This window comes from Protomyctophum parallelum, assembly GCF_964188405.1.
Source record: "Protomyctophum parallelum genome assembly, chromosome: 10".
NCBI classification, from domain to species: domain Eukaryota; kingdom Metazoa; phylum Chordata; class Actinopteri; order Myctophiformes; family Myctophidae; genus Protomyctophum; species Protomyctophum parallelum.
Genome location: NC_139704.1, coordinates 14,482,545 through 14,500,328, shown reverse-complemented (window position 1 = coordinate 14,500,328; position 17,784 = coordinate 14,482,545). Strand labels below are relative to the sequence as shown.

The window sequence follows — 17,784 nt, the reverse complement described above, 5'->3', positions numbered from 1 at the left end:
ATGTTATTTTGTCATTAGCTTTCACTTTCAATGAGACAATAATGAAAAAGAGACAAAGACTGATGTTTTAGAGGATTTCAAGACACTTTCCAACCCCCACCTCTCCACCCACATATTCATCTTGCTGTTTTATGAATACTATTATGTATTAATGTAGTCAAGCTTGAAGCTTTGAATATAGGAGAGCTTTTCTTCTGACTAGTATTGTGTCTCAGCTGATGGCTCAGCTTGCAAGAAGTCAGCGTGAATACAAATGCACTTTGTTTGTGCTATGATGGAAATGACAGCTTGCTTTTGAAAGGTATTTATCTTTGCAAGTATGATTATGGGGTGCGTGCAACTAACTGAAGCCAAAACAATGACACGCACGATCACGACTTCATAAGCCCACGAAAGGCCATAGACAGATTAATGAGCGCTTGTGTAAAGAAACGCGCTAACAAATACAGTAAGAGGAATACTGAAATTAGGCTTCTATGTGACACATTAGACAGGATTTTGTCTGGCTGCATTCTGTATACAAACGAGAAAGGGAGAGGAGCGATCTCACCATGTAATTTACTGTTGATTGGTGTTTGCGAAAATGGAGACCTATGTCTTTCAACATTAATAAGTGTAATATTTACCCTCTTTGACATGGCAATAAGGGAGAGTTGGCTTTGATAAGAAGGAAATAAATGAAAGCAAAAATCTAAGCTTGGATAGCCTAATATGAGTCCATTTTGCAATTTTTCTTGTTGAACTCATGAAAGTGCCAGTAATGATGTATTGAGGCATACTGGATAAACTGCTATGACGTTTTCACTTCAGGAGTGCTTTTTGTAGATTATGGTTGTTATAAGGAATGATAATTTTAAACTTGTCAATTAATGGTAGGAGTTATTTGTCCTGCTTTGAAAGTTGCTGTGAGTATCAATTAATTTAATCAATTATTTGCACACAACAGAGCTTTTCGTGGACCGCTCGCCCCCAGCGGTTCTTATATTCTTGTATTCCGTTAGGTTAGGAATAAGGTTAGGTTTAGGCATAGTTTTACTGAGGTTATGTTTAGGAATAAGGTTAGGTTTAGGCATAGTTTTACTGAGGTTATGTTTAGGAATAAGGTTAGGTTTAGGCATAGTTTTACTGAGGTTATGTTTAGGAATAAGGTTAGGTTTAGGCATAGTTTTACTGAGGTTACATTTAGGAATAAGGTTAGGTTTAGTCATACCTGGTGGCGACTGCTCCGAGGTCGCCGGATTTGGCCAAGGGCAAGCGTGTTTTGGGACTTTCTCTTGTATTCTTTCAATTCTGTCCGTTCATTGGGCTTACTTTATTGTCACGTCGTCTTATATTATTGCTGTGTCATGCAAACTGGCACAAAGGATCAGACTAAACTAAAGTGATTCAGAGATTAAATGCAACATCTTTATTGAATGGCATGTAGTGGTGTCCCTGAATGTGGGCTAATTTATGCTGTGCACAAATTATGCTGTGCATAAATTAGGCTTCAGCACGGACCATTCATTGGCATAGAAGCACGGTCTGGATTTTATTCTCTTTCACGTTTTCTGTCCCACAGAAGTTGTACCTGTAATGGAGGACAGAATTGAGCAAATTAGATGAAGCAGAGAGAGGTAGTGCAGTTGTTATATGCCTGATTTATACCGAGCTAAGTGTACAATCTCATGTAGGCCTAATGGGTTCTGAGCTTGTAGATCTGCATTTTTGTTGTTGTGACACCGGTGCGCAATCGTGTATAAATCAGGCATATTAGTGATAATGATCTCTAGGGGCAGGTCTTGTGAAATGAAACCGAACTGTTATGCATTCAACATGAAGAAAGTAATCTTATTTTATCGCACAATGAAAGATCTTCCAAAATCTTCCAGTCGATTGCCAATCATGACTGGCTTAAGCAGTAGCCATTAAAATTATTGTATTCTTTAAACAAAGTATTAAACCATCTTTTTTTGTCAAGCCTTTGATTGAAGCCACTTGCACTGTAATTATCTCTTGTAGAGATCCACGGCAACATAGTTGGTTAAATTCTAAGATTTTCTGTCCTTACACTTAAACCTGAACATAGTCTTTCACTTCTCTGGTTTCTCGGTTTGTGAGCTCTACTCCACTTCAATATGATTTGACCAAAAATGAGAGTTTTAGTATTCTAGAGTCTCTAGACTATCCATCCTAAAGAAGTCTACTGGTGCCCTCTAGTGGCTTTAGTTAAACCATTTATATGGACGAGAAAACTATTTTGACTCCAATAACAATCTCTTAATTGTATTTACTTATTGTATAGCGTTGTATTTGTTGTCCGCTCTGTTGTCAATACATTATTTTGGGAGCTTTTAAAACGGTATGCGGATCTCCTCTCTCCTTTCTTATTAAATGTGTTAGTGTTAAACTAGTTCTCCATGTCTCTTCATTTAGCCACTAGGAGGCATACAGTCACGTAGATGGATTGCTCTTGCTTTACACTCTGCCAGGGGCAGTGGGCAGTTGTCAGACGAGAATGGTGTTGCAAAGAATGGCAGATGGGCAGACATGGATAATCTTTCCGACAGATAGATTGATTAAGAAAGCCATAGTTAACTGGGTGGGATATAAACGTGTCACCAGCTAAATGCTGATATTTCAGCGAATTATTTCTTTTTAAATCTGACATTGCATGGGTCAGTAAGACTCTGACCCTTGCATTCTTTATAGATTTGCTTGTAATGTTGGTGTGACTATAGAATTTCGAGGCAGCCCTATTCTACACTTGTAGGCTATAGTTTCTGTACACAGATAGTTGGTATCTCTATTGTTTTAAAGTATCTATATAAAAGATTAGATTCTGTTAGAACGGGAACATAGGTTTTCTATTAATCAAAGTCGCATTTGTTGTATTAAAGAATTAGGTTCCCAATCCCAGATGTGTAATTAAAATCTAAATAATAATGTGCAATTACTTGTACAGAACTGAAAGTTGTTGGATAAACAAAAAACTAACAAATTATTGCTGGAATGACCGACTTACATCTTCTTGTCTGCTCCTCTCACCAACTCAATCTTAGATGCTCCATACTTGGGGGCCATCAAGTTGACAATGTGGTTGTTCCAATGGAACTTCACCTGTGTCACATCAACCACATCAGTCTCAGCGTCGATAAACATCTCATAGACACTGCCAGGTCTCATTACCCCCCTTCACAGATGGTTTGGAAAGAAGCAGACTGGTGGTGAGAACCTTACTGTACATGTTTTAGCAGAAACATCACACCACTACTAGTGTGCATATTTTCCTTTCCTTTGCATTCTGTCTAAAATTCCATAATTATATAGGCCTATTCAGTATTTTCTTCTGTGGCCTTCGTGCTACATGGCCACTAGCCACAAATATCGAGAACGTTTTCTAGACGAAGGTATTCCTCATGTTCATCATTATTAGAGATGGACAAGATATTTCAATGAAACCATTTTGGTATGATGCTTTCTCTATTCCCATAAATGTATCAACAATAAACATTAATCGATTCACTTTTTATGTTCTAGAGCAGCGGTTCCCAAACCTTTTTGGCCATGCACCCCCTGTTAGTGCCCGACCTAGCTGACGCATGCCCCCACATGGAAATATAAATTGAATAAGCTATAAAGAGACATATATTTCCTATTTATCCACATATATGCACATATGAACCTGAATATGGCATATATATGCAGCATAGGCCATATTCTGTATATACTTGCCTTATATGTGCATAATATGTTTATATATTTAAAATAAAACTACCATTAGCGTTTTTATGTCGCGCACCCCCTAGAAGGCGCTCGCGCACCACAGTTTGGGAACCACTGCTCTAGAGTCTAGTTAATATAGCTGTAACAGAGACATGCTCTTACACATGAAGTTGATAGTCCTTAGTACTGGTCTTGCCATCAGATAGTGCCACGTGCATGAAGCCTGGATTGGGCCAACTGGGGCCATCCAAGGTCAACTTCATATGGTAGTTGATACCTAGAAATGGAATATGCAGTCATTTGATCATTTTGCCCTTGCTGCTACAGTACTAGCTGCCACATAGCTGATAAGTACATTTTCTTCCATGCCAGGGTGTTATGAAGGATCACAGAGAGAAATGTCCAGCTGTCCACATCCAAATCATTCAGAAGTTTTCCAAATAAAAGGGCAAGTTCATGTAATCTCTTTGAACACCCATTTTAAAGACTTCCTGATCAGGGCCGGATCAGTCGGTGGAAGTACTTACGGCCGAAGGGCTTTGAACTGCCTGTGTTCAGGAAGAACTTTGTCTTGGAAATGCCATCAGTCACATTAAAGTCAGTGCGGTCGCCCATCAGAGGGCACATCGAGTCTGCGCATGGGAAACACAGTCCCTGTGAAGACAATGTCAGAGCAAGGTTTGACCAAGGTGCTCATGGGAAACACAGTCCCTGTGAAGACAATGTCAGAGCAAGGTTTGACCAAGGTGCTGCAGTCAAACAAGCTCACCCTACGTCAGTGGTGTGTGCCTTGGGATTTTGTGACAATCACACATTATTGCAATATAATACAACTATGCAAAATGTTATTTAATTTGTATTTATTTACTATATCAGTAGCCTACAGTACTTCATTTCCCAATGCAGAGGCAAATTATATAATTATAATTACATACAGTATACTATAATTATAATTATAAATGACTCTAATTTAGCATTTTCACATTTTCCGAGTGGTAACACGTGCTAAAGATATGCCTGGATATGATTACAGGTGTGCCTTGAGGTGTTGACTTGTCCTTTGGTGTGCCTTGTGCACAATATTTCTCCTATAAAATCTCCTATCTAGCTACCAGAATGTGTAGCAAAATCGTATGTGGGTAACATGCATCCTATTGTGCAGGTTATACACACTCATTAATACAGCAAATTGGGTGCTTTGGGAATTGTACATGATTGATGTTATATTTATTTATATCTAATAAACGACTAGAACGAATGTGCTTAGCAAAGCACTGAACTCCACCATTGCAGCAGTTCATCTATAAAGGTGTTTATAGTGCCTCGTCCACTTTTGACCAATAGAGGTATGCACATAAATCGAGTGGCAAAGAGTTTAGCATCGTTTAATGTTGTTTAATGCAATCAGATAGGACTTTTCTGTTTGGATGTATGGGCTGTCAAGGCCAGAAAGTAGTTTTTTGCCACTCAGTAGGTGTTCCCGCATAACTTCCGGGCATGATGATGATGCCATGCGCGTACCCTATATAGAACTTCATGATGCATGCATTAATGCAAGTAAATCAGTTCTTCCTGGGCCAATGTTATATAAGCTATTAATCTATTCTGACATTATGGGCATTTTTGTAGCATGCCACACCCACTACCACACCCCTTTTTGGCAATTGGTGCGAAAAGGTAATCATTTGTCCCTTGGCCCAGGTCCAACCTTTCCAACGAGTTTTGTGCAAATCCATTCATAACTGCTCAAGATATCGCGCTCGACGGGCACACAGACGGGTGGACAGCCGGGTGGCTCTATCATGAGCAACTGTAGTATTAATATCTCTGCTATTCCGTTGATGTTATGTTCAAGGTGAAACATGAAATGGGATTTAACATTTTAGGACACACCACCTTCAGCATCTTTACGCCTCACTCTGCCGAATCCCAGGGAGCTACAGTAGAACCTTCCTGATCTCACTATTTCACTCCCATGTCAACGCTGCTGGATTTCCAAGCACTCCACAATAAAGACCTCAGGAGCTTTTTTCCTACACCCGTACATTAAGGTATCTTAGGTTGCCACCTTATAAATATGGATATAGGGATAAAACAGTTTTATACCGCTTGATGGTGTGGGAACAGTCTTAAGTTTACAGCTGTCAACCCGGGGCCGGAGGAATATCACCCAGCGGCGTTTATGAGGTGAACAACAAGGCGGCGTTGTCAACCCTCAGCGGGGACATAGTCATATGAGGTCATGTTCGGCACTCCCTTGGCCCTGTTTGATTGGGACATGGGCCTAAAACGGGGATAAACTGTCATTAACGCCAACAGCTGCAGACACAGTCCCTCACCACTGAAGGCATGAGGGAAGCCCGTCCACGTCGCTTCCATCACTGCCACAAAAATCCAATCTCGCCGAATCAACTTCTAAAACCGAAGAAACGGTTCACAGCCGTATCAATGTCATACACGGTGACAGGTGGCTGCCCCCACATGCATGCTGCTACGGGGGATTATGGGCCCCGTCCCCTCCCTTATGGGCCCCTCCTCCATCTCTTGTCTCATTCGATAGCCCTGAGTCACTTTTTAAATGGGGGATATAACCTACTCCAAATGCCTCCCCTATGCCCTCTTTTGTTTTGTGCACAAATACTAGAGCCAAGACATTTTGTGAACAGTGAGATCCTGAGTGTTCATTCAACCAACAAACAAAAAAACATATTTCGCCCAGGGGTCTATACTTGGTCCGCTTCTTATTTCCCCTCTACACCAAATTCCTTTGCTGAAAATAGGCCGATCTACAAGCTCACAAATGTGGTGTGTTGCGAGCTTATAGATGGGCTATTTTCACCAAATGTTTGAACTAGGTTTCATGTGAATAAGTCTAAAATGTTATCTATAATGGTACATGTCATGTTCTGTGCTCTGTGTTAAATGAATGATGGGGTCATTAATTACGGAAACACTTACGGCAACAAAATTGGCCTCGTTACTGCATGGATATGCTGTAAAGCCACTGGGTGTTAATATGCTGTCGCTGTAGTACTGGTAGGATCTGATGTGGTTGCAGGCATCGAACTTCGTGATACCTTGCAAAGGAATGGAAAATGTGACGACCGCGAAATGGAGAAGGAGGGAATAAGATGATGTTATAAAAGGGAGAGTGTTAGAGCGAAGAGAAGAGATGTAGAACATAGATAGACGATCTTGACTTTCAGCTGTGAACTAATGACCTCCTTGGAGCAGTCGAGTGAGGAAGGTAACGGGGAGAGCAGAGAGTCTGTTGAAAAGTACAACATTAAGTACTGTAGACTCCAGCACTGATTCCCAAACACTGGGCCGGGACCCATTTGTGGGTTGCGGTCACATTTTTATGGGTTGCTTTATTATTTTGTTTCCTATATTTTGTTTATTATTATTTCAAAACCTTTATAAAAACAAAGATTTTCATGAATTAAAAACAATTCAATAATCTTTTCCCCCCAGTAATTTCATGAAGAAATCTAACAAAAATCGAAGGAATTCCATTCCATGAAAATAGCCGATTTACCGTTTGTAGCGTTTACAGCTTGATCTGCTATTTTCACTAGTTTGGGTCTCTGGCAAACGTCTAAGTTCTATTTTGGGTCTAGAGCGAAAAAGTTTGGGAACCACTGCTGTAGAGTTTGAAACAGAGAAAGAGGAGATAAGAGAGAGAGACACACACAGACAGACAGAGAAATAGACACCATGATGGGAGAGACAGAGATAGAAAGAGGTCACGGGCTGTGTTGTTTTGCTCCCAGCATAGGGCAAGCACCAGGCGTTCCAAGACCTCCAGCTATGTGACACTGGCTCCAACTCTCTCTCTCTCTCTCTTATCTATAAGATCAAAAGTGGCAGATTCAGCTGTGCACCCCCCAAACCCCGACCACCCCCTCCCTTCCAGGCACGGCACCAATGCCGCCACTTGAGCCCCACTGCACTGCGGCACATTTCAAAAGGAATCTGTTGTGGGTCATTTTAGAAAATATTTGCTCAGATAACGTGGGTCCAACTGGAAAAACTATGCCATAGTTTTCTTTTTTTATGACTTTTCCTTTGGGACCACTCCAATATTTCATGGCCTGTTATGCGTAGTAAGATAGGTATATGAGTCATTGTGATATGAATAGGGAGTGTGCCTGTGTTTATGCTCACACTATTATCTTTAAAACAGTTGCCTTGCCAGTTCTTAGCAAAGATCATATGCTAGTTGGATATAGAATGAATTTGTTGTTCCATTCCATAGTTTCCATTGGATGATTTTCAGTTTGCGTATAAGAGTGACAGGGGTATAGAAGAGGATGCAGTTTTGGCCTTGGAGGCTTGGACTATTTTCTTTTGAAACAATAACAAAGCACATGCACGCTCAGCATTTAACACAATACAGCCACATCTCTTTACCAATTTAGGCCTGACGTCGAAATTTAAAAAAAAATCTTTTAAATCATGACAATTTTCTGAAAGATTTGAGGCACATTTTAACAATTCTTCAAAATTAGCAGACCTACAAGCTTGTAGATCTGCTATTTTTCAATATCTAAAGTATATCATAATGCTTAAAGGTTCCTGCCCAAAATTGATTAATTAAGCGGTTGAGGGACCTTAATGTCCATCCTCTTATTAGATGATACTATTCATTTTTAATTGAATGTACACAAAGGGTCAATGTGAATAGCACTATGTCAGAGCGCAGAACGCTCCTCAGGGCTACGTTAGCTCACCTGTCCTTTTTACTCTGTACACAAATGAGTGTAGAAGTGGCAACCCGAACAATTACTAAAAAGAAAAAAAATCTATAGCTGCACTCTCATAGCTGCAAATGCCACACGTTTATTGAGGACACAGAGGAGAAACCAACGTGTCGGACAGATATAGTATACTCATACTGCCTTCTTCTACGCTGAAGAAAAGAAGGCTGTATATCTGTCCGAAACATTGGTTTCTCCTCTCTGTTGGCTGGCACCTCATAAGGACCAGTGTGCTGTGCACCGTTTTATATTTAGTTTTGTCATTGAAGTTTTGTGTGTGGCTGCAGCAGGGGTGAAAGCCCAAGACAAATTTCCCTTGTGGACAATAACGTTTACCGTGACCTTGACCTTGTTGTAATTTAAAAGTGGAGGCGTGTTGACTTGAAGTAGTGTTTTACTTTACCCATGTGTATTTTGAGCATCCAGGTAAAGTAGAGAGTCCTACAAATGTTGGGTTACCTTTCCAGATGGCATCAAGGTCACCTTTGGCGTTCTTGGAACAGCCAGGCTGGATTTCTCCTCCGTTGGGATAGAAGTCAATGTGGCCAATAGCGTCAGACATGCCGAGGCCTGATGTGGAAGCACACACATTTTTATCCATCTGTAACACATTTTCACTGAACTGAAACGCCACAGAATTTCACAAAATAACCTGTCTAAAGACCTGTAATTTAGTTTAGAAACAGAAACCATTATATGTTGCGAGGAAACCAGAGTTCAAGCTTCTTCTGTCTTGTGGATATTTTTTCTGTTGGTACATTGGTATTCAATTATCATCAAATTGAGATGTACACGTACCAGATTTGCTGTGGAAAGGGAGTCCATCGCTGTGAATCACATCAACAATGGTGGCGTCACTGGTGTCCAGACGCACAGCGGCGTCACATCCCTGGAAGTATGGTTCCACTGGGTCAAGTCCTGAGAAATGTACAGACTATAATATGACCATCATCATGTAGTCATGAAGTCATGACTTACTGAATGATGCCACATTATGTCAACACTTTTCAATATATGCCATTAAGGCCAATTCTAAATCAATATTTCTCACACTTAGTTTTTTTTTTTAATTGTCAGAAATAGCAGATGTACAAGCTCGCAGCGTGGCATGAAATGAGCTTCATGTATCGCCTATTTTTGAATAGCAAACGTATAAAATCTAAGATGACACAGGTGCTTTTCCGTTTTTAATGGGATATTTATCTCATAGAATTAATGAAAGACTATAAATGTTTATCATAGCATTGGGAAAATGACAATCCCAAGAGCTCGCTGTCCCACTGTGAGCTGCTTGAAGGCTTACCAGTGATCCGTGCCAGGCCTGGGACCAGGGAACCAGTATGTCCTGCAGCGTGGGCCCCCATGCTGTGTCCGATGATGTGAAACTTGTCGGCCTTCTGCTTGTAGAGATTCTGTGCCACGCAACACGGTCACTCATGTTAGAGTTATACTTCACACATCATGCATGTCCTATACAGCTAGTCTGTCTACTTGTGTCAATCTGTCTAATGGTTCATAATTTTGTCTTCAAGTCTGAGCCCCCAATTGATACAGTATGTATTTGGTCACAGACCCCCATAAGAGAAGATTTGTCAACATTAAAAAAAAAAATCTATAAGCTAAGCTCATTTTGCTGGGGACCCCCTGGCTTGAACCCCTTCAAAAACTTTGAGAACCAGTAGTGCATGGTATATTTCAAAATGTGCTGCTGGTTACTTCGATTCCATTGTTGCAGCCAAGTAATTTCATGCTTTACTATAGTTATAGTTGTATGTGTTGTCCTGGTGACTGCATAGAAATAAAGTTTGATCTACTCCTAAACCAGCACTTGAGTTGGTGTATGTATGTATGTATGTATGTATGTGTGTATGTACCATGACGAGTTTGGTCATGTGTGCCACCTGGGCACCCACTACCCTGGCATTATTGGCTGCCTGTGCGTAGTCGGTCTTCACGCCCGCCTTCCACTCCACGGCAATGCAGTTCACACCGCCCCGCTTCAGTATAGTCTGTGAGGAGAGACATCAGACAGAGACATCATTACTGAACACTTCGCTTGGTTCCCACACATGCACGCGCACTCGCACGCACGCACGCACAGACTGACAGTCTTATTCATGCAAAGTACAACATAGTGCTGGTGGTTGTGCTTTCATGGGATCGTTCCATGATAGAAGAGAATAGAGGGTATGCATAAATTGAGTGGCAAATCGAGTGGCAAAATGAGTGACAAAGTGAGTTTAATGTCCTTTATCGTAGTTTAATGCAATCAAAGTCAAGTTTTCTGTTTGGATGTATGGGCTGTCAAGGCCAGAAAGTAGTTTTTTGGTTCCTACATAACCTCCAGGTTTGATGATGATGTCACGCGGATACCCTCTATAACACCTCCTACCTTGCACATCTTATGCGTCCATTGTTCCTCGCCCTCTGCCAGATAGCCATGGATGATGAATACAGTCCTCCTGTACCCGCTGTAGTTTGATATCTTGAGAACGGCTTCGTCCGCTGTGATCTCCTAAACGTGCATGTTGTGATGTTTAGAGTATTGAATACATTTGTCCATTTTAACCAGTTAAAACAAGGTATGAGCTCCCTTTGTAAAAGAAAATGCTTATCTCAATTCTCAACGGAACTCACCTGTATAAATAAAGGTAAAAATACAAATAATTTAGAAGACAGATCCCTGGGCCAGGGTGCACCAGGGATCTATACTTGCCCCCCCCCCCCTCCCTTTTCCCTCTACACCACATATCTCACCAAAGTAGATAAATTATGGTTTATTATGGTTTATACAATAAACCACACATGTATCCACTCACTGAACGCCATGAAAATAAGGTCTGCACACTGGCTGATGCTCTAAAACTGGCCTGGCATCATGGCCTTCAGTGAGTGCATGTGCGTGTGGATGTGCGTGCTTATCTTTGGCTATTCACATTATCACACTAAGATTACAGCGCAAATTATTTGTAGAGAGATTTTCTGTCATGGTGTTCAATAGCTCCATGGCCATGAAATGAAAACATGTCCCCAAAAAGTGTGGACCCAAAACATGCCAGGAATATGGTCCATATAGCATAACAGAGCCACCGGGTTGAAGCATTCAGGCCTGTACCATTCTCTTGGTGTACGACTGTCTATTTGTAAATGGGAAAGATACAGTATACTGTAATTGTAGGCTATATTAGGAATAAAGATTGAGACATGGTAGCGTAACATAATTATAGCCACCGACTCCACCCTCACTGCCTGCCTCACAGAAGTAAACATGGATGCAAAATATTTTTCTCAAAAATCAACTTCAATAAATCGGAAATAATCATCACCGGACCCAACTCCCTGACCCAAGACTTTTCACTCACCACCGTCACACCCTCCACCCATATCCGCAACCTGGGCCTCATTCTCCACCCCCACCCTGTCATCCCTCCCCCATGTAAACCAGGTCACCAAAACTGCCTTCTTCCACATCAAGAACCTTGCCCGTCTCAGGCCCTCTCTGTCATTCTCTGCAGCTGAAACACTCATCCATGCTTTCATCACACACATCCCGGCTCGACTATTGCAACAGTATCCTCCATGGCACCACCTCCAAAGTCCTCAATAAACTTCAATATGTGCAGAACTCAGCTGCCTGCCTAGTGCCTGCTCACCAGTATCCGTTCCAGAGACCATATTACACCAGTCCTCCATGACCTTCACTGGCTCCCGGTCAAACAAAGAATCCACTTCAAAATACTACTCAACACCTACAAGGCACTGAACAGTATAGCTCCCCCCTACCTCTTGATGAGATGAGATATACCCCAAGGGAAATTGAGGCGTTATAGCAGCATAATGTGATTAAATACAAATAAATAATTACCATTTTAGGATGGCGACGATATTTAAGTTAAGAATATCTTTTTCTTTCTCTTAAAGGGAATACCACTAATTTTCATCATTGAACTATTGTCATTAATATAACTTATAGAGTGTGGAAATAAAATAAAAAAACTCCCCCCCATCTGTTTAGCCTATAACTGGAGGTCTAGAACTTGGGGTCATGTGATCAGTGACATCACATCAGTGTACTCTTTGGCCTGCAGAGTTGTAGATTTGTTTTAATTTCTATAACCCAAATGTTGATGTTACATGTTCCGTATAAACATAGGTATCAATCAGTATCAATAAACATTAAATCGTTTAAATATGTATATATTGGTGTTAAAGCGACGTTATAAATTGGCCTCCATGAATATGCGATATGTTTTTGGTTTGTTTTCATGAATATTCTTGACCGTCATGTTCGTTGTTGTTTGTTACATATTTGGAATATAACCAATTCCAAAACATTATTCACTGCAGCTGAGCAGCAGCAATATATGGTTTTCATAAAGTACAGCCTTCCACTTGCCTGGTAGTACGTGTTCCTCGAGGTGAAGAGGAAATAGCGGGTGCCAATCTTCTCAGGGTCCCAGGGCAAGCGGATGGCCGGTCTCTCCGGCGTACCTCCCCACGGGGGCTGGTCATTAAAGCAACCCAAGTCACTGAAACATACTTCGGCACCTGTTAATGTTGCACAGACGTCACTCCCCCTCGTACAGTACAAACCAAATATATCATATCACATCTGCTGTTGGATATAAACCTTGAATGACCGAAGGACCATTCTTAGTTAAAACAATATACAGTATAGGCTACTTATCTCTCTCTCTCTATTTCTATATAAAGTTAAAGTTGTCTGTCTTGTCTGTAGCTCTGTATAAATATGCTCATATATGGCCATGCCTGATGTGTGAGCGCAAATTGAGTGTATGTGCATTTCCTTGTGTACTGTATTTTAGTATTTGTATGTGACTTTCCACTATTTCAAAGACAAATATTGTACTTTTGACTTTCTAGGAAAGGAAAAAGAGGAGAGGGACTGGGAGAGGGGAAGGGAGTGGGGGGAAGGGAAGGGGAGGGGAGGGGAGTGGAGGGGAGGCAGAGTGAGTGGGGGAGAGACTATTTCCATGAAATAATAACCTGACCAATGCTGGGTACGGAAACCTGAACACACTGAATGACACGATGCTTTGCGACACGTCAGCACAATAACACCGGCAATCCAGGCAGGTTTTCTGATTGTCATCTATATAAAGTTCAAGTTGTCTGTTTGTGTTTCTGGACAAATATGCCCATACGTATATGGAGATCCAAGACTTCAGGAAAGGCAAACGGATAGAGGTAGGGACAAGGGGTGGAAGAGAGGGCATACAGTACCTGTTCCACCCATGCAATAACACAGTATACATTATATCAAGGGTTCCCACATTTTTCAGGCAGTGATCCCCCAAAATAATCATATTTGAACTGGGGACCCCAACCCCGACAAGCACTTTGAACTGGGGACCCAGCTAAACATTGTGATATCCGAACTACTAGTTTACAGCTTGCAGTTCGGCTATAGTTTGGCTATAGCTTGTAGATTAGCTATACAGTAAGTAATATTTGATTATTTTGGTATTAAAAACGTTAAAATTAATTAAATTGTAACTTTAGAAATGTGCAGATAAAATGTTTGCACTTATACTGTTACTGTGTTTTTTAGGGCCTCCTATGCCCAGCTTTGTGTGTACCCCATAGCAATGATTTGATTGGCTGAGCACGGAATTGAGGATAAAAAGTGAGGACAGAATGTGATGATGTATGGTGATAAGGGCCTTCACAGTGAAGGGTGATTTTTACTGTTGTGAGAAAGCAATGTTGCAAAATGTTGTAAAAAAAGAGTCAAATAAAACAGAACTTGCCATATGCTGTGCCCGCCAGGCAACACAGCAGACTCAGGGTCCAAGCAAGAGACATCTGGAAGATTAAAAGTCAAATAATGATTATGTGTGGACTACACACTTTTCTTCTTTTTCACTACTACACAGTGTGTAGTAATAAAAAAAAAGATGAAAAAAATTAAGATGACAAAAAGCAAGTGACTTACCTTGTGGGTAGGAGGAATGTATTTGTGCCAACATTCACTACCCCTTATATACACACCAGCAAGGTGTGCTGTCATTCCCACGTTTTGATGGGAAACTAGCAGGTGTGGGGCCAGGAATGTGTCATGGTGCTACATGTACAGTAACTTTGCTTATCTCTATTTACCTTCTTAAGGGCATGTAGAGTGCAAGAGTACATGCTTAATACATGTGTAAATTCATGTTAATGGACCTTCATCTCGAGTTCAACAGGAGTCCATTTGAGTTCAAATACCACTGGAAATAATGTCAGTTAGTCTGTCTGTTTATTTGACTGAGCATGATTGCTTAATCTCTGTATATATTTGCTACGTAGTTGATAGGAATGCTCTAGTATATACTGTTGTTACCCTGATATGCACAGCATCATGGTTAGATTTAGACACTTGTACTGTATTTTACCACGTCCGTATGGCCAAACTTACTGTCACGGTGTGACTCAAGATGCGGAACACTTTAAGGGGCTTTAGGGCAATAAGGGTTATCACCACCACATACAGACTCCAATGGTCTTTCTGAAAAATTGAAACAACAAGCCAACAATTTAAAATTAGGTTGTGATATAGCAATAGTGAAGTAGTGGTGAATTTCTGATATCCATTTTCTGTTGGACCTTCTGATACTGATCATGTCCAGTAGATGGCATTAGAGAGCAGGCAGAGATACCTTTTGGTATTATGTACTACTAGGCCTACTACAAAAAACATCCTGAAATGTGAAATGCAGTACTTGAGAAACATTGTAGTGTGAAATATTATCTATGTTTAATAGATTGCATGTAAATAAAGTGTGGTTCCAAACGGTGGGTAATTCATCACCTATGGCTAATTAAAAAATATAATACCAGCGTAATATGATGCTTATAACATTTGGTTAAAATATACTCTTGTGTAGTGTACATTAGAGTGGCAACAAGTAAGTTTATTGGCTACAAAACGCTACAAAACATTACTAATTCAGTTTCAGACCAAACAGTAGGCCAGTGAGATTGGGCAAATAGGCAGGTGAGGCTATAATCTTTGCCATATGATGGAGAAAGATCATTGCACTTTTCCTTGTGAAGTGTGTTGGGTTTTGGACCTGGCATAATCCCATGTGAAAACAGCCCAGGGTGCACTCTCTTTTCATGGGCTCCTGGATAAATACTCTCCAATTAGAGGTGTCTAGCATAGGTTTTCATGAAGAGCTGGGCCTCTCTCTCTCTCTCTCTCTCTCTCTCTCTCTCTCTCTCTCGATCAGGGGTGTTCAAACTTTTTTCAAATGGGGCCATATTAGAAAACATTAATACACCCAAGGGCCAACTACATCTCCTGACATAATGTACCTTCGGACTATATATAACAAAGTCACATACATATGCATCGCATTTGAGCGATTCTATTTGTCAGGTGTCTAGCCAGCTGTAACCCAGCCTATATATATATATATGAGAGAGAGAGAGAGAGAGAGAGAGAGAGAGAGAGAGTACCAAAATCTCCTTGAGGGGGCGTCAACATATGTGTCACGTTGTAGTGACCTCCATACTTGTTGGCTTGTCTGGTTTGTTTACATTAAGCGACTATCCAGTGTGCTTGTATACGTTCTTTTTTTAAACTGACCTCACAATGGTGCAGACTTGCTCAGTAAATAAGTGCCACAGCAGGTCATGTCGAGGGAATGAGCCAGAAAACGGAATTAGATTTTCAGCTTTCCAGCATGGAGACAGCATCAAGGAACCCAGATTGACGAGTTTACAAAAAGACGTAGAATGGCTTGGATCTCGGCTGTGCGGCGCATGGGCGCAGACGACATAACGTTCAACAAAGTATCTAAGCACAGCCGTGTTTGTTCACGACATTTTCCTTGTCCTTGTAAGGTATTTGGGCCCGACGTTCTTTCTATCCATCCTGGTGTTGGTTCACTATATGTTGTCGCCAAGAACGAGCTCAATATATATTTACAAAAACATACCACCGTCACTCTATTCTGACTGAGTGATGTGGGCTAGAGTTTAAAGCCCACAAGAATGGCGCCGCTAGCTTTTCAGACGCCCTCTTGGTAACGTACACTTTTTACACCCTATAGGAAAACTGACAAATTATACTCTGGGAAATGCTCAGGTTAAAAAACTTTAATGTAATGTCCCATACTGTTGGGCGAGACCTTCATATAAATTCAGGTATGAAGCTGTGGGCCGTATAAAATGTGTTCCAGGGCCGCATTTGGCCCGCTGGCCGCAATTTGGACACCCCTGCTCTAGATGCTGTCCTGTCTGTCTATGATGTGTACTTGTTTTGTAGTGTTCACAACTTCACACTGACCATTCTATGAACTGCTTTTCACATACCCATAATGTAATGGGTCATCATATTAATCCTCTAGCAAATGCATCATAGCTAATTTAAGATGTGTTACGGTCTGCATGTGGGCAGCACACGTGTGTGCACGCGCACACACGCACGCACGCACGCACGCACGCACGCACGCACGCACGCACGCACACACACACGATTGAGAGACTGAGAGATAAGAGTCCTCACTCTGTACTTGCAGAGGGTGTCTACTGCATGTACATACATTTGGGCCTGCTGCTTGTGTGTGTGTGTGTGTGTGTGTGTGTGTGTCTCTGCGTGCGTGCGTGCGTGCGTGCATGCGTGCGCGAGAAAAGGGAAATTACGTGCAAGACGAAGCAGGCTGGAGGAACTCGCAGGTTGGGCTTGTGGCAGTGGAGGCTTATTGTAGGAATGTTAATCCTCCTAATGTATTACAGTTGGAGGAGAGCAGGACCACAGGCTGAACCGGGCCTTCAGGGCAGAGCATCTTAAGACTAGGTGATGGAGGAGAATAGAAGGGCTCTTATTATAGAATTAGACTCCCACGACCGCCCTCAACAAAACAATGGACAGTGTGGTTGCTGTTTGTGTGTGTGTGTGTGTGCGGGCATGCGTGTGTGCGTGCGTGAGTTCAAAATGATGACTGAGATAACAAGCTAGCCTTTAAAGAAGCTTCAGGTCAACAAAAATAATTCAGGCCCCAGAACGTGGAGGCCAAAGTGCAAGAGTTTCATATCCGACCGTGTGTGTGCGTGTGTGTGTGTGTGTGTGTGTGTGTGTGTGTGTGTGTGTGTGTGTGTGTGTGTGTGTGCGTGCGTGTGTGTGTGCGTGCGTGTGTGCGTGCGCACTCCCTGAGGGAAACTGCTTGTTAGACACAACCGCCATTGTTCCTATTGTGCGTCAGCATATCTGCTGTTTTGTTGCTTCTGAAAAGAAAAGCTTTATACTAGATCAAAGACACGAAGAACGTCTTTATAGCTTTTGCAACACACGGCAGCTGCAAGGAAGTGCTAA

General features: G+C 41.5%; 1 protein-coding gene across 1 annotated transcript; it reads right to left on the bottom strand.

The window, feature by feature from the left end:
* Positions 1–1,503: 1,503 nt before the first annotated feature.
* On the bottom strand, positions 1,504–16,249 carry LOC310865686 (inactive pancreatic lipase-related protein 1-like; the record flags this gene model as incomplete). Its single annotated transcript, XM_083774898.1, has 14 exons — positions 1,504–1,570; positions 3,005–3,172; positions 3,868–3,982; positions 4,233–4,359; positions 8,523–8,530; positions 8,925–9,035; positions 9,264–9,383; positions 9,769–9,877; positions 10,340–10,474; positions 10,858–10,980; positions 12,862–13,013; positions 14,237–14,291; positions 14,884–14,973; positions 16,193–16,249. 14 exons carry the CDS (start codon positions 16,247–16,249, stop codon positions 1,504–1,506), a joined length of 1,437 nt encoding a protein of 478 aa, XP_083631024.1.
* Between the last annotated feature and the right edge of the window lie 1,535 nt (positions 16,250–17,784).